This window comes from Eurosta solidaginis, chromosome 4 (genome assembly GCF_040869045.1).
Source record: "Eurosta solidaginis isolate ZX-2024a chromosome 4, ASM4086904v1, whole genome shotgun sequence".
Taxonomy (NCBI): Eukaryota; Metazoa; Arthropoda; class Insecta; order Diptera; family Tephritidae; genus Eurosta; species Eurosta solidaginis.
Window position 1 is genome coordinate 120,956,569 of NC_090322.1, and position 26,593 is coordinate 120,983,161.

At 39.0% G+C, this 26,593-nt stretch overlaps 1 protein-coding gene and 1 long non-coding RNA gene across 2 annotated transcripts; one reads left to right on the plus strand and one right to left on the minus strand.

The window, feature by feature from the left end:
• Nucleotides 1-3,068: 3,068 nt before the first annotated feature.
• car (vacuolar protein sorting-associated protein 33A) lies at nucleotides 3,069-5,096 on the minus strand. The gene is made up of 3 exons (XM_067779017.1): nucleotides 3,752-5,096; nucleotides 3,557-3,688; nucleotides 3,069-3,493 (listed from the first exon to the last, which is right to left on the minus strand). The coding sequence occupies exons 1-3, from the start codon at nucleotides 5,012-5,014 to the stop codon at nucleotides 3,089-3,091; spliced, it is 1,800 nt and encodes a 599-aa protein (XP_067635118.1). The 5' UTR covers nucleotides 5,015-5,096; the 3' UTR covers nucleotides 3,069-3,088.
• A 13,221-nt stretch (nucleotides 5,097-18,317) lies between these two features.
• On the plus strand, nucleotides 18,318-21,757 carry LOC137250237 (uncharacterized). Its single transcript, XR_010952874.1, has 3 exons — nucleotides 18,318-18,454; nucleotides 19,848-20,028; nucleotides 20,099-21,757. It is a non-coding gene; the product is annotated as an uncharacterized lncRNA (long non-coding RNA).
• Nucleotides 21,758-26,593: the final 4,836 nt, after the last annotated feature.

The window sequence follows — 26,593 nt, forward strand, 5'->3', positions numbered from 1 at the left end:
AACCGCAATTGTTCCGAAAATCCAGAGCTGTAATAAAATCCCCAAATCCCTTGCTGGCAGTACCTGGGGAAAAGATAAACAAACGCTCATTACTACATATAAAGCAATTGGCAAGCCGTTTACGTGCTATGCGTCACCCATATGGTCGCCAAGCCTAAAAATTACCCACTGGAAGAAGCTACAGGCTTGCCAAAATACTGCTCTCAGAATCGCCACGGGCTGTCTTCTTATGTCCCCAGAACCCCATCTACATAATGAGGAGAGAATACTCCCCATCAGGGAGAGAAATGAGATGCTAACCAAACAGTTCCTGTTGAATACCCAGAAAACTGGGTATCCAAACAGACATCTGATTGATGAGCCAACACCGCCTAGGGGCTTAAGGAGTCATCTCCGTAAGCATTTTGAGGAAATACGGCACCTGAGAACCCAGCCGTATGAAGCAAAAAAACACAAGCAGGCCCTTGGTGAACTCCACAAACAGGCGTCGGACCTTTATGTCAGGAATTGCCCGGTGAATCCGGTACTCAAACAAAAGTACCCAAAAACTTGTGGAAGAGGAACGCATACTCCCCAGGGAAAGCGTGTCACTCTTGCTCAACTTCCTTCTGGATACTGTAACAGGTTAAACTCTTACCTATCCAGAATCAACCCCGACATACAAAATGTATGCCCCGCTTGCAATGTGTCCCCACATGACACCAACCATCTCTTTAATTGTAATGTGGAACCAACGCCTCTAACACACCTTTCATTATGGCCACCCCTGTTGAAACAGCAAGTTTCCTTGGACTCCCGTTAGAGGACATTGATGACAATTTGTGATCGGTCGCGGCTGTTAGGTGGGGCGAAGCACTGCTACAACAACAACAACAACAGCTAACATAGGAGGGTCATATCGCCCGATATCTCTCCTATCGCCAGTAGCCAAGACGGTTGAAGCCATTTTGCTCCCCTACTTCAAAGCAAAGTTCCAACTAGCCTGTCATCAGCATGCCTTCAGAAAACTCCATAGCACCACCACCGCGCTAAATGCCATTAGCACCCAGATAAATTGCGGTTTAAATCAAAACCCACACCATAGAACAGGTCGACCATTTTGAACATCCACGTCGATGGCACTACGCTACCGACTGTCCTACACCCCAAAATCTTGGATGTGACGTTTGATCAGGATCTACATTTTGGTGAGCATGCAGCCGCAATTGTACCGAAAATCCAGAGCCGTAATAAAATCCTCAAATCCCTTGCTGGCAGTACTTGGGGAAAAGACATAGCAATTGGCCAGCCGATTGCATGCTACGCGACCCCTATATCGTCGCCAAGCCTAAAAACTACTCACTGGAAAAAGCTCAGGCCTGCCAAAATACTGCTCTCAGAATCGCCACGGGTTTTCTTTTGTCCCCAGAACACCATCTACATAATGAGGCGAGAATGAGTACTGCCCATCAGGGAGAGAAATGAGATGCTAACCAAACAGTTCCTGTTGAATACCCAGAAACCTGGGCATCCCAACAGACATCTGATTGATGATCCAACACCTCCTAGGGGCTTAAGGGGTTGTTGTTGTTGTTGTAGCGATAAGGTTGCTCCCCGAAGGCTTTGGGGAGTGTTATCGATGTGATGGTCCTTTGCCGGATACAGATCCGGTACACTCCGGTAACACAGCACCATTAAGGTGCTAGCCCGACCATCTTGGGAACGATTTATGTGGCCACATTAAACCTTCAGGCCATTCCCTCCCTCCCCACCCCCAAGTTCCATGAGCTTGGGGTCGCCAGAGCCTCGTCTGTTAGTGAAACAGGATTCGCCGCGGATAGGTGAGGTTGACAATTGGGTTTGGAGAAGCTATATATTGCGCTGGCAACCTGAAGGGTTGCGCTACTCAGCCCCTTGAATCTGGTATTTTAGTCGGCTCTTACGACAGGCATACCTACCGCGGGTATATTCTGATCCCCTGACCCGCTGGGGTGGGCTTAAGGGGTCATCTCCGTAAGTATTATGAGGAAATACGGCACCTGAGAACTCAGCCGTATGAAGCAAAAAACACAATCAGGCCCTCAGTGAACTCGGCAAACAGGCGTTGGACGTTTATGCCAGGAATTGCCCGGTGAATCCAGTACTCAAAGAACAATACCCTAAACTTGTAGATGAGGAACGCACACTCCCTAGGGAAACGAGAGTCACTCTAGCTCAACTTCGTTCTGGATACTATAACAGGCTAAACTCTTACCTATCCAGAATCAACCCCGACATACAAAATATATGCCCCGCTTGCAATGTTTCCACACATGACACCAACCATCTCTTTAATTGTAATGTAGAACCAACGACTCTAACACCCCTTTAATTATGGGCCACCCCTGTAGAAACAGCAAGTTTACCTGGACTCCCGTTAGAGGATATTGATGACAATTTGTGATCTGTCGCACTTATTAGGTGGTTCGAAGCACTGCTACAACAACAACAATCACAGTGAACCTTCTTGGGCTCGCCTCGGCTGTTAATGAAACATGATTCGCCACGGGTAGGTGAGGTTGAAAATTGGGTTGGAGAAGCTATACGTTGCGCTGGCAACCCCTTGAGAAGGTTGCGCTACACAACCCCTTGAATCAATTTGGTGTTTTAGTCGCCTCTTACGACAGGCATTCCTACCTCGGGTATATTCTAAGCCCCCTAGCCCGCTGGGGATAATAAGGTCGCTGATGATTTAGTCGGTGACAATGTCAGGTTTCGCGAGGCGAAGAAACTGGAGAGATCAGGGAGATAGCCGTTTATTTTGTAACTCCATTTAATTTGTTGCGTCGCGCATTTCTTCGCATCGGATAGCACTTTGCCCCGAAGAAGATGGATATTTTACTAGGCGATATATCAGTACGATGACCATCGGAAGGAACATTTTTCTCGAAAAACGGAAAGAGCCACTAATATGGGAGTAACCAAAGATCACGCAGCGATCCTACGTACTTCGTTATTAATATTATTATATATTTTTTTATGTACTGTTTTTACTATTATTACTATTAAAACAAAGAATTTTATATAAAAATAAAATAAAACAAAAAATATATTATTCTAGTATATTTTATTACGTTAAACAGTCAATGAAAGTATGCTTATTTATAATTTTTGTTGTTGCTATAACAAATTCAACATTATTATCCTCCTGTTGCGAAAGAAATCTTAAAGCTGAGATTTCCGCAAATGTACAACCGCCAATGAAAAATATTAAAACTACTCGAGGAATGCTTAGAGCTGAACCTTCGATTGGGGTAAACGAATTATGACGACCACCAATACCAATCAATTGAGCTTGAAAATCTTCAAAAGTTGGACCCGGTAGATTATTAATTTGACTCTTTAATGATTGCCAACCCAATGGTTTGATTGTTTGTTCAACAATACGTGCGGTGAGTGGTGCATAAAAACTATGAACATAGCTTATATCTTTCGGTTCCACTTCGATCACATCGTCAACAGTCAACTTAAGAGTCTATAAATTAATGTATAGAAATTTAATAAAAAGGCTTATTCATCCCGTTTTACAACGAAATACCTTTCGTAATACTGCATATGCACGTGATTCTGACTGAGTATACAAAAGTCCTGCCTTCTCCAAATTGCTTATTTTAAGCAAAACATCAAGGCCATATACATGCACCAGCTCACGCTTGTAATAATTTAAAACCTACAAATAAAGATATGCAGTTAACATCGGGTATTTACAATGACTTTTTGATATAAATATCACCTTCTCTTTAAATCCGGAAGCCGCAGCACATTGCATTGTTATTAGACGTAAAACATTTCGTAGGTCACCTTTTTTAGCTATCATATCCTCAATATAGGCACTAACCTTTTCTATATCTTCGCACATCATAAATTCTTGCTCAGCGGCAAGATCATCGGAAAATTGAAAGGCATCCAATTTATTACGAATTAATTCAGCAATGGTTGTATGAACTGCTACAGATTGTTTCTGTACCAATAACGCTGGTAGCTTGTCTACAAAACGTTTCATATCCTGCACCGATGCATCCTGTGCATTAGCATTCATTTGAACACTAATTTCACGAGCATTTCGAGATAGTATTTTCCCTACCTCATTAAAATTTTTGTCTCGTAGATCAGCATACAGCTTTTCTCCTGAATTCATAAAAAGCGTTTTCTTTCCAGCTACAAGTTTTGATTGCACTGAACCTTGTTCATCCGTACGCACTGTGAAAAGTTCAGCTGGTAAAACAAGTTGGTTATTTTTAATACCAAAAAACTCATCAATTAATCCTTCATATGTTAGTTGAGTAGCAACAGCACTGAGAATATCTACAGAACGATCAAGAAGTATTACTTGATCAATCATTCCTTTATCACAATTCAGCATTTTTTCTTCTCTGCCCAGTTGTTTCGCATGTTCCCAAACTCGTTGTGAATTGCTTCCCTTACCATAAATTTTAGGTATACGTCCATATAACCGCTGTAGTTGTACCAATCCTAATGCTGCTTGATACAAAACTGTTAGGTCTCCATCAACTGCTACATCTCGAAAAGCATAAGGCATTTCCATTGAAACAATGTCATAGTCTATAGGCAGAAAGTTCCATTCCAATTCTTTAATTTTAGTAAAGCTATCATACAATTTTAGGTTTTCCAAATGTTTAATGCATAGACAGGATTGGCGAGGAACAAAATATAAATAAAATTCTCGATTTTTATCTAGATTCTTTTTAACATGCTCAGCAACTAAGTCCATAAGACGCACCTGAGCTCGAACAATGTATATCACATTAGAAGTATCGCGAGGCAGTTGTGTATCAGCGCTAAGCTTTAATAGCTTAACATTTCGTTCTGTAAATAGTGATGGAGAGGCAACCAACCCGATTGGACCAAGCATTTCTTCATCTAAAAGCACCAGTTTGGTGCCTTCAATCACCTCTAAAAGATTTATTACCTCCCTACATGCTGATTCCTGAAGCAGCTGGAGATTTACACGCTGACTCTGTAGATATTGGAACATTTAATCTTAATATTATATTTTTTTTTTTGTAACAAATTGTATTAAAGGCTTTCAATTTCTATCATAGTAGAGCCATAGATTAGATTGATACGAATCTTTTGTTTACGCTCTCATATTTTCGCTCTCACGAGGGATTTATCTTCTAGTTGTTGCTGGCAACAACCACAGATAAATCCCTCGCGCCAGCTGAAGCGGGTGCCAGAACAAAAAATGTGCCAGCCAAAACGAAAAACGTGCCAAAAATTTTGGTAAACTTTAGTTTGACCTACAACTGTAGAATAGCGTTCAGAAATTATGGGAAAAAGGATAATAATACTTATTTTCGTGTAAGTATTATTAGTTCGAAGGCGGAGGGTAAATATTATTTCCAATTCAAAAGTTATCACTAAAAACAGGTTTTGTAAATATGAACTCCTGATGCAACCAGTCCATTTTGATCACAGAACCTGAAACGCCAGACATGTAGGATAAGCCCTATCCATTAAATAATATTAGCTATTATATCATAGGTCCGATTTACTGAAATTTCAAAAGAATATATGGTTTTCACTGCGAGTTAAATGCGTTACAATATTTGACTAATTAATTTAATCGAAATGTTAGTTTTACTTAGATTTGTTTATATTTAACTCTAACTAGTCGTATTATTGTAAAATAATTTTAAGGAAATAAATATTTTACGACTATCATTTTATTAAATGATTGAAACTATAATCGCCGAAATGTATGTCAAAAATCCCCATTTTCAGATCTATTAATTTTTGTTTGGAGTGGTATCATTGATAAATGTTATAAAAAATGTGCATTTTGACAGCGCTCTCTCGAAACAAAGAGTTGCAAATCCATTCATCTATGGTAGAGCTGGATTTCGATTCGATTTTTAATCGATTCATTTATCTTTTTTTAAGAAATTAATCGATTTTCTTTTTAGAATCGTAAGATTTTTTTAGCCTTCGAAGTTTTATCATCTTTCAGCAACTGTGCCTATTTCATATTTATTGATAAAAACGTGCAGAAAATATATTTGCTGTAATTTTTTACAAATGTAACTTTATTGGCTCATATTTCAAAAAACTCGACTTTTTATTAATTATTATTTTTTTTATAAAAGGAGAAATATGAAGAAATTTTATCATCACCAACAATTGGCGCTTAGCCGCCTAGAAGATTTTTGTATTGCAGTTGCGCAAGTCAGCCTAGCTATCCCGGCTTCAACATAACTGACACCAATTGCGATCACCAAGGGGGATCAAATTTTCTTGGCGGATGTCTTCGACCTTATCTGTTTCCAAATACGGATGCCGATAGGAATACCAGCCTTGCCGAAACTTTTTCATTATTTCCCAAAAATAACAAGCACCATTAAGGTAAAAGCTCGACCATTTCGGGAACAATTTAATACGACCACATTGAACCTTCTAGGCAATGCTCCGCCCCACCCCATAATTCCATGGAACTTGGGTTCACCAGAGCCTCGGCAGCTAAAGAAACAGGATCCCCACGGGTAGGTGAGGTTGACAATTGTGTTGGAGGAACTCTAAACGGCCGCGGTAAGCCCGCGCACTCGTTGGATAGTTTTTATTATTATGGAGCTGGCAGCACTGTTCACCACCTTCGTGTGTTTTCAAGAGTTTAATTGAAACAACGAAAGAAACGACAAAAGTACCGAACGGTTTTTCGCAAGCAACTTTTAAATGGTTAATTAAATAATTTAAAAAATTGTTAAGTTAAACAGTTTCATTGAAAACAATACTTACATTAAGTAGTAATAATACTAAAAGTGTAAGATCATAAATGCAACCATGTCAACTAATTAATAGAATAAGCAAAAATACATCACTGTTAATGAAGAAAAGAGAAGATGGTGGACTTCCGGTTTATTGTTGGATTGACGGCTGAAGAATAAAGTATTAAGATAATTAATCCGGACGTTTTTGCTGTTTTATTAACCATCTAAGGTAGAAATTGCATCTCAGGTGTGTTAGCGAACCTCGCGCACTATTATAAACAACTATTTTGTAAAATGAATGCTCGAGAAGGCATTATTAAAGTTTTAACTGAAAATAATGTGGCTTTTCTTCCTATTGCCAACTATAGCCGTGTTTTTTAACACGCGTATATCCGTTTACGCTTAAACTTGATATGGACTGCTAAGCGACAAACTTTAATACACCTCTGACATTGCTGCGCATAAATTTTGTCCTACGAAATTTCAATACGCATTATACTCAGATGTAACTGAAATATATGTCTTTGTTTCACCCTCTACACTAATTCTATGTATTCTATGTGTGTCGACAATTCATCGCAACTAATTCAGCTATATGTTATACCCTATGGCCATCAGAGCGTTGTGTCTCCGCTTTTCGGTACATCCTCTTGCTGTAGCTAGTTGTTTAACCACAGCCGCTAGATGGGTCTCCTAAGCATTATCTAAGTGAGAATAGGCGTTTTTTTTCACGCGCAAACGAAACGTATACGCGTGTAAAAAAAAACCCGGCTATTAAACAATTACGCTGATTACTGCAAAATATAGTTGGCGTGGGAGATAATAGCTCCGCAAATACGATGAATACATTCCGAACACAAATATTTTGGAGAACATTCCGGACGAAATATTGAGATAAACGCTGCCGTTTCTATTGAGTCCTCTGCCGCCATTGCCGTTACCGCGGTTCATACTGCCGCCACTGCCGTTCTAACTGTCTCTACCACCGATGTATTGGTTGAATTCAATTCAACACCTGCCGTCCACGATGATTTTGCTGCCGCCACTGCCGTCTATTCTGCCGCCACTGCCGTTTCAACTGTTTTTACTACCGATGTTTTGGTTGAATTTAATTCAACACCTGCCACCACTGCCATCTATTCTGCCGCCGCTACAGTCTGCTCTGCCGCCACTGCCGACACCGCCGTTCATACTACCGTCACTGCAGTTCCAACTGCCTCTACTACCGATGTTTTGGTTGAATTCAATTCAACACCTGCCGTTCATGATGTTTTCGCTGCCGCCACTGCCGTCACCGCCGTTCATACTGCCGCCACTACCGTTACTACCGACGTTTTGGTTGAATTCAATTCAACACCTGCTGTTCACGATGTTTTTGCTGCCGCCCCATCAAACTCTGCCCCAATTGACGCAAGAGCCACTACCATAAGTGTGGATGGCGAACTGGTGGCGCTACGAAAACGTATGGAAATGTTAAAATTAATAAAAGAAATCGACGAGCTAAGAGCAACGTAGACTGGATTTTGCCGATATAGAGCATGCTATGCCCAAGTTCAGTGGTGATGATATATCATTGACGGTGGGATATTTTCTTCCAGTCTCTGAAGAAGTAATGGAGTCGTCAAGACTGCCTGGTGGGAACAGCCAAAGTTTTCCTTACCACCACCAAAGCTATGCCGAGTTAAAAAAGGCCCTTACGACGGAATTTGACGTGCCGATACAGAGGAACGAAGTTTATAAGATGTTGGCAAGACGCAAGTGGGACAAAAAGAGCGAATCATTACATTGCTACGTTCTATTGATGCAGGCAATAGGAAAACGGGCAAACATATGCGAAACAGAAATCATCGATTTCATAATAGACGGCATAGGCAATGTAGTGCCAATTGCACATCTACTGTTAACGGTCAAAACACTTGGTATTAGTGAGCCATTTTCAAAGAAAATATTTTACAGTAGAAACAGACTAATATTTGTTAGAAATTAAGTTATACTGTATCGAGGTCGATTACAGTGTCAGATTGGCCGAGGCGTAACTCTGAACACAAATAGCGAATTGTATTAGATTAGGTATAAGATTTAGATTAGGTATTAGATTAAGAAATGTACGATAGTGAAGATTGAAATTATGTTATAATGTATCAAGGTCAATACAGTGCGAGCTGTAACTCTGAACACAAATAGTATCAGATTAAGAAATGTATGACAGTAAAAATAGAAATTAAGATATCTTATATAATGTATCGTGGTCGATACAGTTTCAGGCTGGCCGAGTTGTAAGATCATAAATGCAACCATGTCAACTAATTTATAGAATAAGCAAAAATACATCACTGTAAAGGAAGAAAAGAGAAGATGGTGGACTTCCGGTTTATTATTGGATGAACGGCTGAAGAATAAAGTATTAAGATAATTAATCCGGACGTTTCTGCTGTTTTAATAACCATCGAAGGTAGAAATTACAAAAGATAGAAAATAACTAAGTAGGTCTTAGGCATTAGTCATCACACTTCTCAACAATCTATGGCGTTGATCAGACAATTAAATAAAAGCGTTGGACGTGTAAAATTTCTTTTGATAGGCATAAGTAAGACCGAATTAAAGTTAATCAGATTATGCTACGGCTCACAATTATAGAAATTTCACGAGCCCAGCGCTTTTATTTAATTGTCTGAACAACGCCCTAAATTGATGAGGAGTGTGATGACTAGTACCTAGGAACTACCTAGTTATTATCTAGCTTTTAGTATTATTATTATTTAAAGTAAGTATTGTTTTCAATAAAACCGTTTAAAAATTTTTTGTTAATTATTTTATATTCAAGTTTTGAATTTGACATTTTTTTTACTTTGAAGTTATTTTTATTGGTTCTTTTTTATAACCATGAGAATCACTTATTATATTGTATAAAACAAGTAAAGGTGTCTAAGTTCGGGTGTAACCGAACATTATATACTCAGGGTGAGCTTCAATTGCGCATTCCATTTCAGATAAACTACTTTTCTAAATAACACGTGGCACCACCCGTTTAAAAAAATGTCTCCCCATTTCCTCTTACAATAAAACTTGATATGTGAAATGTCATTATTATTCTAGTCTACGGCCGTTTTAAACCTTGTTTTATATCTAAGTTGCCGTGATCTATAACCAATCCCGTCCATTTTTACTAGAAATATTTTCGGCTATAAGGAAAATATGTGTACCCAATTTTGTTACGATATGTAAATTTTTCTCGGAGTTATGGCTCCCGAAACATTGAAAATTGCTTAGACAAAAAAGGGGCGGTGCCACCCCCATTTTTTCAAATTTAAGTGTTTTCTAATTTAATGTTATAATTCAATTTAGAAAGTAAAATTCTATTGATACAAAGCTCTTTTTCGCTAAGATATAGCATATTATTTTCGTCTAGGACCCTTTTAAAAAATCTTTTATATAAAAGTGGGCATGGTCTTTAACCGATCTCGTCCATTTTTTTAGAAATATTTTTTGCTATAGGGAAAATTTGTGTACGCAATTTTATTATGATCCGTTAATTTTTCTTCGAGTTATGGCTCCCGAAACATAGAAAAGTGCTTAGTCATAAAAGGGGCGGTGCCACGCACATTTTTTTAAATTTAAGAATTTTCCTATTTATTGTTATAAATCCACTTGGGAAATGTTATACCATTGTTATACAGCTCTTTTTACAAAGATATAGCTTGTTTTATTCGTCCACGACCCTTTTAAAAATCTTTTATATAAAAGTTGGCGTCGTCCTTAACCGATTTCGTTAATTTTTCTTCAAAGCATTCCTTATAGTTAGGGCAAACTCTCTGCCGAGTTTTGTTACGATAGGTTTAACGATTTTTGATTTATGATTAATAATATGTGTAAAATTGATTTTATCACAAGTGGGCGGTACCACGGCCATTTTAAATTTTTTTTTCAAATTTTTATCAAGAGTCCCAATATCAGTTCACATGTCAAATTTCAGCATTCTAGGTGTATTATTTACTAAATAATCAGGTTTTTTGTGTTATCCAAATTGTTATATATATAAAAAGTGGGCGTGGTTATCATCCGATTTCTTCCATTTTCAATACCAATCTATTCTGGGTCCAGATAAGCTCGTTTACCAAATTTGGTGAAGATATCTTAATATTTACTCAAGTTATCGTGTTAACGGACAGACGGACGGACATGGTTCAATCAAATTTTTTTTCGATACTGATGATTTTGATATATGTAAGTCTATATTTATCTTGATTCCTTTACAACCAACCGTTATCCAATCAAAGTTAATATACTTTGTGTGCAAAGCACGCTGAGTATAAATAGGGATACATTTTTCACTTAAATAAATAAATGTAAGGCGCGATAACCTCCGAAGAGATCTAAGGCCGAGCTTCTCTACCAATTTGCGCCGTGCTCCTCTTGATTTTCCCTACAAATTGGCCGGACGGGACCTACATGTTTTATGCCGACTCCGAACGGCATCTGCAAGGCAGATGAGTTTTCACTGAGAGCTTTTCATGGCAGAAATACACGCGCAGCGCTTGCCAAACACTGCCGAGGGGCGACCCCGCTTAGAAAAATTTTCTTCTAATTGAAAAACCTTATTTCTAAAATTTTGATGTTGCTTTGCCCGGGGTGCGAACCCAGGGCATACGGTGTGATAGGCGGAGCACGCTACCATCACACCACGGTGGCCGCCAACATTTTTCACTTGGATGCCTTCAATATGCGAAAGTCTTTCAATAATTAATGAAGGAAATCAAGTTTTCGAGATTTTTTCGATAACTTATCTATGACGTCATCAGCTGTGAATGCAATGTCATGATGAATAGCCAGAGCAGCCAGCCAGGAAAATTTTCTTCTGGGCAATGAGCAAGCGCATCCATAGAGTTTCCAGGTTTGATATCGCCTCTACGAATCCAATATCTTTTCCACACTTCTAATTCGGCAAAAACAGCAGGTAGCCCCGCTGTGAAAAATTCCTGATAAAACTCGACTGTCTTGATGAATCTGATGATATCTGCTACTTTTTCGGTTTCATTCAAATCATGCTAGTATATTTTCAAGTGTTAATTAACCATTTGGAATTTGCGACTCAAAGGCAACAAATGTTGGAAACTTACATTGATAATATGTAAACAGATTGTAACGAATTTACTGCAATTCCCCTTATTTGCAACCCTCTGCTAAGCTCGAATCACTAAACTGTTGAATAAATAACTCCAATATTGAATAATGGAAGAATGGCCTTTATTAAAGTACTTCACAATAACACTTATACTTTGCAACTAGCTTGCTTAACAACCAAACTGATTGATAGCTCAAATGAAACTCACTCTTCGCCTCTACTGTCCCGCCTTTTATACTTTTTGATTTCTCATTGCATCCTTCCAGGCTTTTCCATTCCAGAACTTACTAGTTAGTTTCAGCTACAAAATCGACAGCCACAACTACGTTTATAACTTCTCATTTGAGTAATACTTGCACAAATTATTGCCCTCTCTTGTGAGCAATTCAGATAAGATATATGCATGTGTTTGTGCATTGATTCTCCGCTGCTCGTATAGGTACATGGTACATATGTGTACACGCAATTATTGTCATTGTACAGATTTACAAGTATGATATGTATGAGAGGGAAACAATTTCTTTCCCTTTCTAACACACGGCAGTTTGACATTTCGGTCAGTGTCAAACTAGCGTGGAACCCAGTGGAACCTGCGTGGAACATGAGTTTTGACACTGAACGAAGTGTCAAAATTACCGGGGTTGCTTCGTCGAAAGCGACACAGGGAAACAAAAAAGGGATCGGAATATCAGATATGGGTTGCTGTGATGGTAAATTTTTTTGAACGAATTTAGTAGGAAATTCTAAGTGCACCCATATGGGTCCTTCAGAAAATTATGAAAAGTCTTCAATTTGGGTTATCTGAGGACGCGTAGTTATTCCAGTATTAAGAATACAAAGACGGGAGTTAAGTTTTTCTACCCGTTCAAAAGTTCTCCGCGAAAAACAGTTTGAAACCGAGGTCGACTGCAATAACCCGTCCAAAAAAGCGAAAAGAAAAATGAAAAGACGCGTTTTGTCCTGTTATCAATAGTCCAAAAGCGGAAAAGTATTCGAATTATTGGAAGCGAGGCAAAAACGCGTCTATTAATACCTCCCCCGACGGTTTTGGTCGTATTTTGGCAATCGTCCCCGGTAATAAAGTATCACAATTTGTTAATTAAAATTGTCCAAAACATATGTATTTTAAAGAGAGAAGTAATTAAGCGCTCGTTCGAAAGTAAATAAGGATATTTCTTTGTAATTTTACAATAAAAATTTTACGCAGTTTTCGTTAGCAGCTACTACACTTTTCTTGGACCTAAGAAGTACAACAGTGCAAAATAGCATCCACACAAAAAACGAATAAGAACAAGCATTTTATCAGGTGAGCGTGGCTGTGTATGTGCGTGCTTCTACATATCCTACTTGTAGACCTTTACAATGATTATTGTTTCGTTTATGTAGATACATAATGATTGATCTATGGATGTGCATGATATCACTGTTTAGCATCGGCTTAGAGACAGCAGCACGCCTTAGTTTTGCTAATATTCGTAACACTGCCCTCCACCTAAGTCTGATCGTCCCGATCAGACAAATCTCCAAACCTAAACGCCGCTAGCATCTCCAATTGTACCACTCTTCTAATCGGTGGTTTTCCAGTGGTTTGTATGCGGTAGATGGTATCATTGATCTTCTTCACAACTTTGTACGGGCCTTCCCAACTGCACCGAAATTTCGCTGGAACACCTTTCCGCTGGTGAGGGTTGTTTAACAGTACCAAATCTCCCTCCCAGAAACCTTCCGAATTTTTGTTCTCATGGTACCTGCGTTTCATCTTACTACTCATTATTCTTGATCGTTCCCTCGCACTCTGTTGTTTGGCCAATAAACTTCTTCGCAGAGCTTGCACACGACGGATTGACTTTGCATCATCATTATCGTCTGCACGTTTCACAACAGCAGTGCGCGCTGGCTTGAAACCCCCTTGCATTCTTTCTGAAAAATTCTTTCAGTCATTTTAGTGCGTCCATTAGGGTTTGTCGATGCCGGTCTTATTATCGCAGGTACTTTTAATTTCGTTTTATTTGGCCCATTATCCATCAACCTTTTCTTTTGACTTTCATGGCCTTTGCAGTGTTCTCCACCATTACTCCACCATTACTCGATTATCCAGTACTTGAAGAAAAATATCCAGAACTCGCAGAAGAGGAACGCATACTCCCCAGGGAAACGCGTGTCACTCTTGCTCAACTTCGTTCTGGATACTGTAACAGGTTAAACTCTTACCTATCCAGAATCAACCCCGACATACAAAATGTATGCCCTGCTTGCAATGTGTCCCCACATGACACCAACCATCTCTTTAATTGTAATGTGGAACCAACGCCTCTAACACCCCTTTCCTTATGGTCCACCCCTGTTGAAACGGCAAGTTTCCTTGGACTCCCGTTAGAGGATATTGATGACAATTTGTGATCGGTCGCGGCTATTAGGTGGGGCGAGCATTGCTACAACAACAACAACAACAACAACAACTCGATTACTACTGAACCCTTTTTCAAACTTGAAGTTAAGTGGTATATCCTGGTTCTCATAACGCATCACCCTTCTCTGCATATCGATCTTGATGTCATGGTCAACCAAGAAGTCCACTCCCAATATGACTTCTTCAACGATCTTCACCACAACGAATTTGTGTAGAACCGTGACCTTTCCAATCAAGACTTTACATATCACTTCTCCCTGGAATTGGTTATACTCGCCAGTAACCGTACGCAACCTTGCTCCAGGTAACGGCTTCACTCTCCTGTTGACCAACTCAGATCGGATCAAGGAATGAGATACGCCCGTATCTACAGTCAGTATACGTTCTTTGCCATCCACATTCCCTCTGACGGTAAGACTGATCGATTTTCTACCAATTTGCGACACAGATATCACACGACATTCAATAACTGGGGCAAGTTTTCGTTCTTTACAACTGACACGCTCTTGCTCATCTCCTCCAGCTTTGCGTTTACGGCCACCCACATTGTTGGAACTATTAGGACCAAGATCGCAATGGCGTGCAATGTGACCGGGCTTTCCGCATGTGAAGCATTTGATAACACTTCCACTCCGCTTTTGCGATCCTTTCAGCACCTCCAATATTACGTCTACCCACTCTGGCCTTTCTACTTCCACACGGCGTGCTTTGAAAACTGGCCTACACAGAAGCGACGCTGTTTCCTGAATCAGAGCTTGTGACACGGTTTCTGCGAATGTTGGCTTTGGGTTTGCGTATGTAGCTTGCTTTGTTTCGACGTCCCGTGTGCCATTTATAAAGCTCTGAATCTTTACCCTTTCAGTGTATTCCACGGGTGCGTCCGCATTCGCTAAATGTGCCAGACTTTCAACATCCGACGCAAACTCTAGCAATGTTTCACCAGGCCTCTGTAAGCGGTTCAATAACTCCATTTGGTATATCTGTCTCCTATGCTCAGTTCCGTATCGTCTCTCTAGAGCGCCCATCAATGCTTCATAACAGTTCCGTTCGCCCTCTGGAATGGTTTATGGTTTGTAAAATCTCAGCTGCAGGCCCTTTCAACGCCATGAACAGTGCAGCAGCTTTATCTTCAGCATTCCAGTTGTTCACTGCTGCGGTCTTCTAGAAACTGAATCTTAAACACATGGAAAGGAACAGAACTGTCAAAGGATGGTGTTTTACCTTTGGATTACTCGCTGAAACAGCTGGGCGATTCATTTGTAACTCCTGTATACGACCTCTCAAAGCTTCTATCTCGGCATCAATTTTGTCCTCGAGCTGCACAATTTTTGTATCCTGTGCTTCGAGATTTGATGTTACCCTTATCTCCTGTGCCTCCAGCTGCGAGCATATGCGGGCCTCCTGTGCTTTCAACTGCTCAGCCAACTGAGATGTCATATATGTCTTTTGCTCTTCCAGTTGAGCTTCCATCTTGGATGTAATCTGTGTCGACATTTCTGACATACGCGTTTCTTGTGCTTCAATCTTCGATATAATCTGTGTCGACATTTCTGACATACGCGTTTCTTGTGCTTCAATCTTCGATGTTATTCGTGTCTCTTGGGATTCCATCTGTTTTGACATATACGTTTTCTGTTCTTCCAGTTGAGATGATACTGTCGATGTTTGAGCAGATATTGCACCAAAATCATGTTCAAGTCTGTGCTCGTAACTGTCTGCGATGTTTCGTTTTTCTCTTCAATTTTTATTGTTGTCTCGTCCCCATCAGGATAAAAGACATACTCGTCCACATCAATTCCTTGCGGTTCCATTACATCTCGTAGCCGTGCTTGAATTTCCATCTTATTGCCGGTTGTATTCAATCCACGGTTCTCCAACTCCTTTTTCAGTTGCTGGATCCTCAATTCACTCAACTTTGCCATGTCCAAGTTATATTTCCAATCTTCGGAATTTATTCAACAATTCCTCTTCTGACACCAATTGTAACGACCCTACAAGAAACGCTGATAGTTTTACTAATACACTCACACTTGTAATTGACAATGCTGATCCTGCGATGACGTAAACATTGATACTCAAATTTATGTATGTTCCTTTGTTCGCTCACGCATGTCCACATGTTCCCAACGACAGCCTATAATCATGAAAAAGGACTCAAACTGGGAAAGCTTCAGACACCTGGTACAGAACAAAAGAACATACAGCAGATACCATTATGCATGTGAGACAAATACATAATTCTCAATGGAATTTTATGTATGCGAGAACAGTTTATCCTGTTGTCACTACTGACTGTGATATGACAATCAAATGATTATCACGGTTGTTTTGTTATTTTTTAAATTCCTCCATTTTCAACCGACGAAAACCATATAAAAAATAAGTTTAAAAAATGAAAAAGAGAGCATTTCAAAGCTCCATGCTAAAGGAAAAAAAATCGAAAACAATATTAAAAAATACCAAAAGTTGTCGGAATGTATGGGGCGCACTCAAAAAATTGATACGCAAAAAACAATAGTGGCTAGTGGTGATTCATTTTTAAATGTGTTTCCGCATGAGGAAAGCGCTCTTCTGTCGTTTTGTTATTTTCTGAATTTAAATTGAACATTCTGAACTCGAATTCTTATAAAACTATTTATTTTAAACAAATAAGAAACACGTATGCTTTTATCATGTACAAAATTAAAAACGTAATGAAATAAAGTAAATAAAAAGCAAAAAGCATTGTTTCATTTTTGGCAGAATATAACAATGGTCATTTATGATAGTATAACAGTCAAACCTGATATCTACAGTAAACTATCATTTATGACACTTTTTGATAGTGAGAGTGTCAGCATTGATCCAGGAAAAGGAATGAGAGTGAGCAGTACGGCTATATACTTAATCAGTAGGCCATGTTGGTGTATAAGAAGGAGACAAAAACTCTCACGAAGTTATTACTACTTTTTATGTGATTAGGAAGTTCATTGAAATATTTCAGGCCCTTATATATATGACCGTCCTAAAAAGATTCTTTTCCGGCAAACGCAGCAAACCCATTTCTCAGTACTGGGGTCAGGAGAAGGACCCGGATTGGAGTCGATACCTTCCCGGAAGAGGAGAGTATGGCGCAGACCCGCTGCAAGGATCTGCTGGGGGGTTGACAATTTGTGGGAGAGACGCAACAAATTAAACATGGAGTCCGCCTGCTCATTGCCCTCTACTCCCCTGTGGCCTAGGACCCAGGCCAACAGTACTACGTTGTGTGCTCCTAATTGATTCAGCTTTTCTACGCACTGAAGGACAAGTGCTGACTTTATTTCGAACGCCGCAAGTGCCTTTAGTGGAACCTGACTGCCTGACTGAGTATGGCAATTGTTTCTTTGGGGTATCAGCGCTGAAGGTTCAGCTTAGCGCACTAACTTATGGCGAATACTTCCGCTCGAAAATGCTCGGATGTGCTTTTAGAGTTACTGATATTTTGGTTCTGGGTCCGAAAACTCTGGCTCCAATCCCCTCTGGCGTCTTCGAGCCATCTATGTACCTTCCGATCTTGAGCCTAGTAATACATTGCACCCGCCTATACCTATACAGCCGTACCAAGAGACGGAGCAGCCCATTACATATTGGCACAACCGGAGCACTGCTGGACATCCATCCTATATGAAAGCTATGCATTCAAAAGTGTTTGTACCAGTGGCTGGTGCACACCGAACTGGACCAATGTATGCTATATTGAGGCCTTCACAAATACCAAGCTATGTTTATGTAAATAATGTTACTGCTAATGTCAATTTGCACGGTTGAGCACATACAGTACCTACGTTTATACAAGGTGGAACACCACACTACCTACATGGCGATGTAGCCACCGATCAGGTTGTTGTAAGAGATTAATTAAAATATGTTATTCATAAACACTGATTCTTATATTTTTATTATCATTAAACTGTAGACTAGACTCATGACGGGTATTCTTACTGGATACTGCCTTCTGGCGTCACATGCCTTTAAATTAGGCTTGGTCAGTGATAGCAGATGCAGGAAGTGCGAGTTGGAGGAGGAAACGATCGATTTCATTCTGTGCTCGTGCCCTGCGCTTGCCGGGCTAAGACTCCAGCTGACAGATGTCAGATCTAGAAGCAGCAAGTGGCTTAAGTTCTAGGAAGCCGCTAACCCGCTGGAGCCATGAGAAGCGTGGGTGCACTTTGGGTGTCCCAAGACAAGTTCCGTACCTGCTCCGAATAATTTGATAGATAGATAGATTAGATAGGGATCTGTTCTAGGTCCAACTCTTTGGAATGCGGTGTATGGCGGGGTGCTACAAAACCACCTTCCCGGAGGCACGGAAATTGTCGGCTATGCAGATGATATTGCCGTAGTAGCAGTGGCCAAGAAACTTGATCTGCTCCAAGCATTATGTAATGACGCCATGGGAAGAATAGAGGAATGGTTGACGAACACGGGGCTGGAGATGGCTAGCAATAAGACAGAAGTGGTTCTGATGAGCTCAAAGCGGACTGTGGATGAGTTGGTCCTAACCATAGGAGATTTTCAAATAAATTCAAAGCCCTCCTTGAAATATCTAGGAGTAATCATTGACTCAAAACTAACTTTTAGGGAGCACTTCAGGGCGGTGGGGGACAAAGTTTCTAGAGTTAGTGGAACCCTAACGCGAATAATGCCCAACATCGGCGGCCCAAGCGAAGCTACCCGTCAGCGATTATCCAACGTAACCAGCTCTATAATATTATATGCAGCACCAGTATGGCACAGATCTAAAATGGTCCACCAAAAAGATATACTAGCAGCCTACCGCATTACTGCTATACGAATAGCATGTGCTGTTCCGACGACGCGATCCATGTTTTATCCAGGAAAATCCCAGTAGATCTACTCTCAGGTGAAATGGCCGATCTGTATGGCATTGGATTCAGCCGACCATCTGAAGATGCTAATAAAACCGCAAGGTCACGAACAATAGTTAGGTGGCAAGAACGGCGGGAAGATTCGAGAAAAGAGCGCTGAACCTTCATTCTAGTCCGGAATATAGCGCAATGGTACGAGCGAAAACACGGCAAACTAAATTACCATCTCACACAGATATTGAGCGGGCACGGTGGCTTGAAGGAATATCTACATAAGCGTGGGATAGAGGAGGATCCTTTCTGTCCAAGCTGTCCGTCCGAATTGGAAGGCGCAGAACATGTAATATTTCACTGCCCTCGTTTTCACGGCGAAAGACTGTCTGTAAACAGAGTTTTTGGAGAGGAACCTTCCATTAGGAATTTAGTTCCACGAATTTGCGGACAAATAGATTGTTGGATTGCTGTGAGCAAGATGGCCTTTATAGTAATGACGAAATTGATGATGCATGCCGAAAGGGAGCGTAGAGAAATGCGAATACGAAGGAGTGGCGACTAAATCGCCTTTGAAGTTACTTTACCAGGTCCTGATTCTAGTTATCTGAAATTTCTCTTGTGCCTTTGGAAAAGAGCTATGTGTGGAGCCCTATTTATGGAACACTTTTCGGCTTATATTAAAAACTTTTAATCTATTCTTACTGATATGAGTTTCTTTCTCATTCTAGGTAATTTGATTTTGACGATGTGAGGATAGAAATATCCCAAATATTCCAGCTGTGGCTGTAAGAACATACATTTGCTCAAATTAGAAGAAAACTGCACGGTTGAGCACATCCAGTATCTACGTTTATACAAGGAGGAACGCCACACTACTTTCACGGGGATGTAGCCACCGATCACGTTGTTGTAAGAGCTTATTTTAAATATGTTATTCATAAACACTGATTCTAATATTTTGTTTTGGTTTTTACTTTAGAGTCAACCTGTTATATAAGCGATGTCAGCTATGCCTGTAACTTAAGCGCCTTCAGATGTAATAGTTACCGCGGACGCGGTCACAGGAGTAGTTCACTACGTGGGGATTACACTAATCAAGGACTTTCAATATCGGAAGGATTTCCAGCACTATAACACACCAACAATATGTGCAATCACCCGAATAAATTGTACAACAAACGTTAACACCACATCATCAGCCAGCAACAACAACAACAAACGCAACAAGTTGAAACTTCTAAACAATTAATGACTAGTGAACCACCAACATATCCGCAATATGCGCAAACATCAACACCAACATGTGTCGCCTACTTTGCAACACGGTGAAGATGGCCAAGGCCATTCTGATTCTAATACTGATAAAGGCGAACCATTGGCAAATTTAAAAACTCAAACAGACCACGAAAAATGTTGATGATGGTATTAATTCTAGTACGGATAGTAAAGAATTTAAACCTAGGAAAAAAGCTAAACTTGATAAAAACTTAACCGAAGATGACAATGTTTCTAATTCTAATACTAAGGAAGATGAACCTTTGATAAATATGAAGCTTAAAACAGAGTTATCAAAAAATGACGATGATGATAATGATGTTGATGCAAAGTCCAATGTTGAAAATGATGAAAATTGTGAAACAGAATCTTAAAATAGTATGAGTGTGGATTATAACCTGAAGCAAAACTGTCATATCCTGTACGGCCAGAATTAGATGTTAAGAAAAGAGCCTACATAAAGAGGCTCAGTATATTTATGGAAAATTTATCATGAGACAATGCCCAATGTATGTATTTCAATTAAATTCAGCACATTGTTGGAAAAAGCATCTAAACTTTATGCATCGTGTAGAGAAACCAGAACATTTACAATTTAAATATAACGAACGTGGTGCAAAATGTAAATTTTGTGTTATTCAAGCAGCTACACCAAGCTTCAACAAATTATTGGACCATGAGATTTCTCATATGCCTAATAGTCATTATTTAAAATGTAAATTATGCGATTGGAAGACGAAAATACATTCAAGTATGAATTTTTATTTACGTGTACAACACGCTGAAACAATTGATGTAACAACGAAAAGTTTAGAATTGAATGTTTGTCCATATTGTAATCACAATGGTATTTACGCAAACACTTAATACATCTTTTCTATGTTTAGAATGTGGTGAATAATTTAGAACAAATACAAGTTTACGTGTACACCACAAGATTTGAACGGAAATATCTTGAGGGTATGGTTACACCTATGTGGCATCTACAAGATATTTATAATTACTAGTATGGAATGAATCCGGATATGGAAGAAAACGGAGGTGACGAATCACCATGCTTCTTTGGATTCTGGTGATACTCCTGACATGCTTCCTAATTTCCCTACGTCTGATGTTACTATACCTACCAAACTAATATGACTGCAAACTGATGAGCAACACTACCAGCGCAGGAAAAATAAGAACTTCAAAACAAGGTTTCGGAAAGGGCACGACTATGAATAGACGTTAATGTATTTATATAGTTTATAAATATAAAAATTCACATATGTAAAGTTCGCTAGAGTAATAAGGCAATAATTTAAATTCTAAAAAAACATTGTATATATGAATAATTTATAATTAAATATTATCTGAACATAAAGGACGCGTTTCATTCATAGAAAAAGCGATTTGACAGAAGGTAACCGATACGGGTAACCGATAGACCAGTTACCCGTATTGTTGTTGTTGCATATGTTTTGGTTAGCGATAACGAAAACATAACTGATGAAGTAACTTAAAAATGTAAATAACATGAGCGAGAAGGAATGTCGAAAACACAATAGGTAAGAGCGAGAAAGAGAGTCACACGTACACTATTTTGAGAGAGCACATGCGTTACCTTTTTCACGACAGCAATGTAAAAGTCATTAAGACGATAATTGGTGAACAAGTTATTGATGACGATTAAGTAATCGATTAGGGAACGGGTACCTGTCTTGTAGGGTACTTGTACACTATGACTAAAAGCACAAGATATTTTTCGTTGTAAACAAATATATTTTTTTTTGCGTTTCAATAGGGGGACTCATGATAGCATATAAACTTATAAGGTGTAAAATTATATCCATTTACACACGCTGTTATATGAACGCACCTAGTAATACTCTTGATAAACTGAATTGTCGATCAGCTGTTTTACTGTCAAAAAAAATTTTCATTATTATTAATTAAAAAATGCCAAGATTAAGTGAAAAATTAAAACTAAAACGTCTTTACAAAGATATTCTTGTAAATGACTTGCTGATGTTGGAGATTTCTGATGAAAATGACGGTAATATTTGTGCTTTTTGCCAGATGGCTTGTGTAATAACCATTTTCATTGCAGAGAATAAAAAAAGGAAAGAGGACGAAATTTGGGAGGATTTCGCGTTTGCTATGGTAGCGCTCACTGAGATAAGGTATGGGTGTGACTTTGTTCACCATTCCGTCCCTAAATCTCACCAGTTTTTGCAAGACGTATGGCCTGACTTAATGAACTGTCATTTGACAGCATGAAACGTCGATGTTTAGTGGAGAGCGAAAAAAGCTTTGAATGTGTGAGTGAACTGGTTACCTCCGTCTTGTAGGGTAGCTAACAACAATGCGAACGTGATTATAAAATAGGTTTGTCACTGGCCTCTAGGCGTGCTTATTGTTTAGAGCCTCCTGCGATTTACAACCAGATTGCCTGAATTTTTGTATGCGTGCGTGTCGGGTATTTGACACTTGCCCCGCGACTATCAAATAAAAAGTCATCAATCAACATTTGCATTGAGAAACCGTAGCGTTCGGTCGTGAATATGTTGTCATCGGATGATGACTTTTTTTACTTGCAACTACAGCAGTTTTATTAAATAATAAACAAATTAATAAAAATTTTATTAAATAATAATAAAAGCTTTACATTTCATAAAGCTGGTAAACATTGATAATTTTCAATAAATTTTAATATGAAGTGCTGTTCTTCCGCGCACTTGTTCCTTTTGAATGTCGACACAAACTAAATACAACACTGCTGTTTTGTCAATCACACCCCGCGACTATCAAATAAGCTAGCGTCAAATGAGAAAATCAAAAATTTTTGATTTTCATCAACGTGTAGCCGACAACAAATACGTGTGTCACGAAGCCACCCGACTGCACTAACACACACAAAATTCAGTCAGTCTGGTTGTAAATCGCAGGAGGCTCTTAATGAACATAAGTAAGCTGAAGTTTGAATAGTGCGATTCATTAGGCAGTGAGACAGAGATGGTATCGATTGCGATGCCGTTACTCGGCAGAAAAAATATTTTACATAGTAGACCGAGTCTGCTGATTATATGATTTATGTTTTCATATTGTTACGAATATTAGCAAAACTAAGGGGTGCTGCTATCTCTAAGCCGATGCTAAGCAGTGACGCGAATTCACATCCATAGATGACTCATTATGTATCTACATATACGAAACAATAATTGCGTCTACACATATGTACCATGTACGTATACGAGCAGCGGAGAGTCAATGCACAAAGCCATGTATATATCTGAGATACTCCTATAAGTATGCAATGAGAAAAACTATAAAATTGTGCAATTGTAGTTACAGCTGAGAAGTTTGAGAGCTGCTGGACTAGTAGATTCTGGAAGCGCCTAGAAGATGCGAAGGTTGAAATCAAAGAGTATAAAAGGCGACAATTGTAGAGGCGCTGGAATCAGTTTGATTTGAGTTGTCAAGCAGTTTCGATTAAGACGCTATCTAGCGAGCCATAGCAGTATTATTTTGAATAGTAGAGTTTCATTTGGTTATTAAGCCAGCTAGTTGCAAAGTATAAGTGTTATTGTGAAGCACTTTAACAAAGGCCATTTTTCCATTATTCAATATTGGAGTTATTTATTCAACAGTTTAGTGATTCGAACTTAGCAGAAGGGCAAATAAGAGGATTTGCAAGTAAATTCGTTACAATATGTAAAGGAAAACTACAAAATTTTAAACGTTAGCCAGACTCTTCTCCTTTGAATGCGATTCGGAGACGACCAACGAGGTCGACTGAACTTTGTATTAGTGTAGTCGGGTGGCGTCGTGGTACAAATTCATAAATGTCATAAACAAAGTTTTTCTTTCTAATTTTAGAGTGATATAGAAGATTTAATACTGCAAGGAGGTTAATGACATTTCGAGAAATGAATGCATACATGAATATGTACAAGTTAAATTTTTCAAAAATTATACTTTCAATTTCCCAAAACGGGATTGATCCCCTTATCCTCCCTATCTACGCCACTTATATGTGTTTCACATATGAGACAAATCGGACCGCATATACGATTTTTTATATCTCGATTCTTGCGCCACCTGGCGGGAGTTTCTTTCCAAAGCGATTTCTATTCCCGGATGTAATATGTGTTCCAAATATGAGCCAAATCTGGCCCCAATGCGATTTTTTTTTATATCTCGATCCTTGCGCCACTTGGTGGCGATTTTTTCATAGGTCGCTTTCTATTCATGTATGTATTATGTGTTCCAAATATCAGCCAAATCGGACCACAATACGATTTTTTGAAATATTTCGATCCATCCGCCACCTATCGGAGTTTTTTTCTTATTATTGCATTGCCATTGGGTTCTGAACCACATTCCAAGTTTTAAGCTGGTAGCTTATCGGGAAGTTACTTAAATTTCAATTACAATTTAATAAGGTAAAAGTCTAGTTGAGGGGTCGACTGCAAATACGCTACCAAAAATATCGAGAGGGCTGTCAAAAGACTGTTATGGTAACGCATCTACATGGAAGCAGTAAGGAAGGCGGTCGGCATGATGCTGTGGTGCACAGTGGCTAGTCATTGTCGGCTGGGGCGGGTCCTTGCCAACCTTACTGTTCCTGCGCCATAAACAGAGAAAATGGTCATATCATGCCTGTTCAAAAGCAACAGCTGTCAGATTCAAAAAAACCTGTCAGAAGCGCAGAGACCGACTCAAAACGCTTGAAATTCAAAATAAAACAACATCCGGCCGAACCGGATGTCACGGACAGACCGTTGACATTCAAAATTTAAAAATTCAAATAAAAAATAACCGCAAAAAAAAAATTGACGCAAAAAAAATTACCGAACCGGAGATGACCGGTTACTAACTGTTAAAATCAAACTCGAAAAAAAACGCTGAAAAATAAAAATAATATACAAAAAGCTGAAAAATAAAAGGGCCGAATATACAGAGGGGGCGCCGCGGGTGTTGTGCGACGCCCGGTGCTTATACCCACCCTCAAAATCCATGGCCACCGACGCACCTAAAATTTCGGTGGCCCCTTACCTGTATGCCCTAAGTGCCTTCTAAAAGAATAGGGTAGTCAACATTCCCATTTTAATTACAATATTTATTCACAATTCATTATAGAAAAAAAATATATATAAAGTTCTAGCTAGTTTTGGTTATCATCGTAGGGGGTTGGTGATTGTGTTGGTGTTGTTGGTTGCGAGTGTATATAAGTTACATACATACATACTTGATCTATGCACATACTATTTTAGTGTTATATGGTTTAGCCCCTTACTCATTTTGCCATTACATTAGTACGTTGTTACAATAATCACTTATTATATGCTTTGTGGTAAAACTTATTTTTTTGAGTGTAACTAAATATCAATTTGGTATAACGCGCATATTATAATGATAATAATAATAGGTGATATGTACTAAGAAAATTTGTTACAAAAGCAATAAAGATAAATTTTATATAGCGCTATGCGGTATATGCACGTATATTACCTTCTTCTGGTTGTTCGAACAATATTACTAGCAATAGTAATTCTTCATATGTGTAGATATATATATATATATATATATATATATATATATATATATATATATATATTGTACTTGAATGATATAAGAAAAGAAAGTTTAAATCTTCTAGCCGATTCGTGCATAAAATTTCCTTTTTTTTTTCTAACATTTTATGGGTGAGCTTCAAAATGAATCGCTAAGACGTTTCACGTGATAGCGCCGGCTTATTATTCATAAAATGTATAGAGCTAAATTTAGACATCTTAAGGTGACAAAATATATTCTAAAAATGATCAAAAAAAATGTATGTTTTTCTTTTTATGTAAAGCTAAGGCTTAGGTACTTACTTACTTAATTGGCGCTTAACCGTCTAAACGGTTATGGCCGTCCAACAAGGCGCGCCAGTCGCTCCTTCGCTCCGCCAACCGGCGCCAATTCGTCACACCAAGGGAGGTTAAATCGTTTTCCACCTGGTCCTTCCAACGGAGTGGGGGCCGCCCTCTACCTCTGCTTCCATAGGCGGGTTCCGATAGAAACACTTTCTTAGGTAGGTATTAGGTAATTGGAATTATTCTCGTAAGTTGCTGAACACAACCTTGGTTATATCTAAAGAGTTTGGTTCCATATAATGTAAAAAAGGTGCATTCACAAATAAACGGCGTATGTCGGAATTAGTGTTAAGCGTTCT

Bases quoted from the DNA above. Each gene is read 5' to 3' on its own strand.
- car (XM_067779017.1), bottom strand. From the start codon at position 5,014: ATGTTCCAATATCTACAGAGTCAGCGTGTAAATCTCCAGCTGCTTCAG. The intron at 3,689-3,751 runs GTGATATTTATA...CTTTATTTGTAG, and splicing joins CTTCCGGATTTAAAGAGAAG to GTTTTAAATTATTACAAGCG. The intron at 3,494-3,556 runs GTATTTCGTTGT...ATTAATTTATAG, and splicing joins CATATGCAGTATTACGAAAG to ACTCTTAAGTTGACTGTTGA.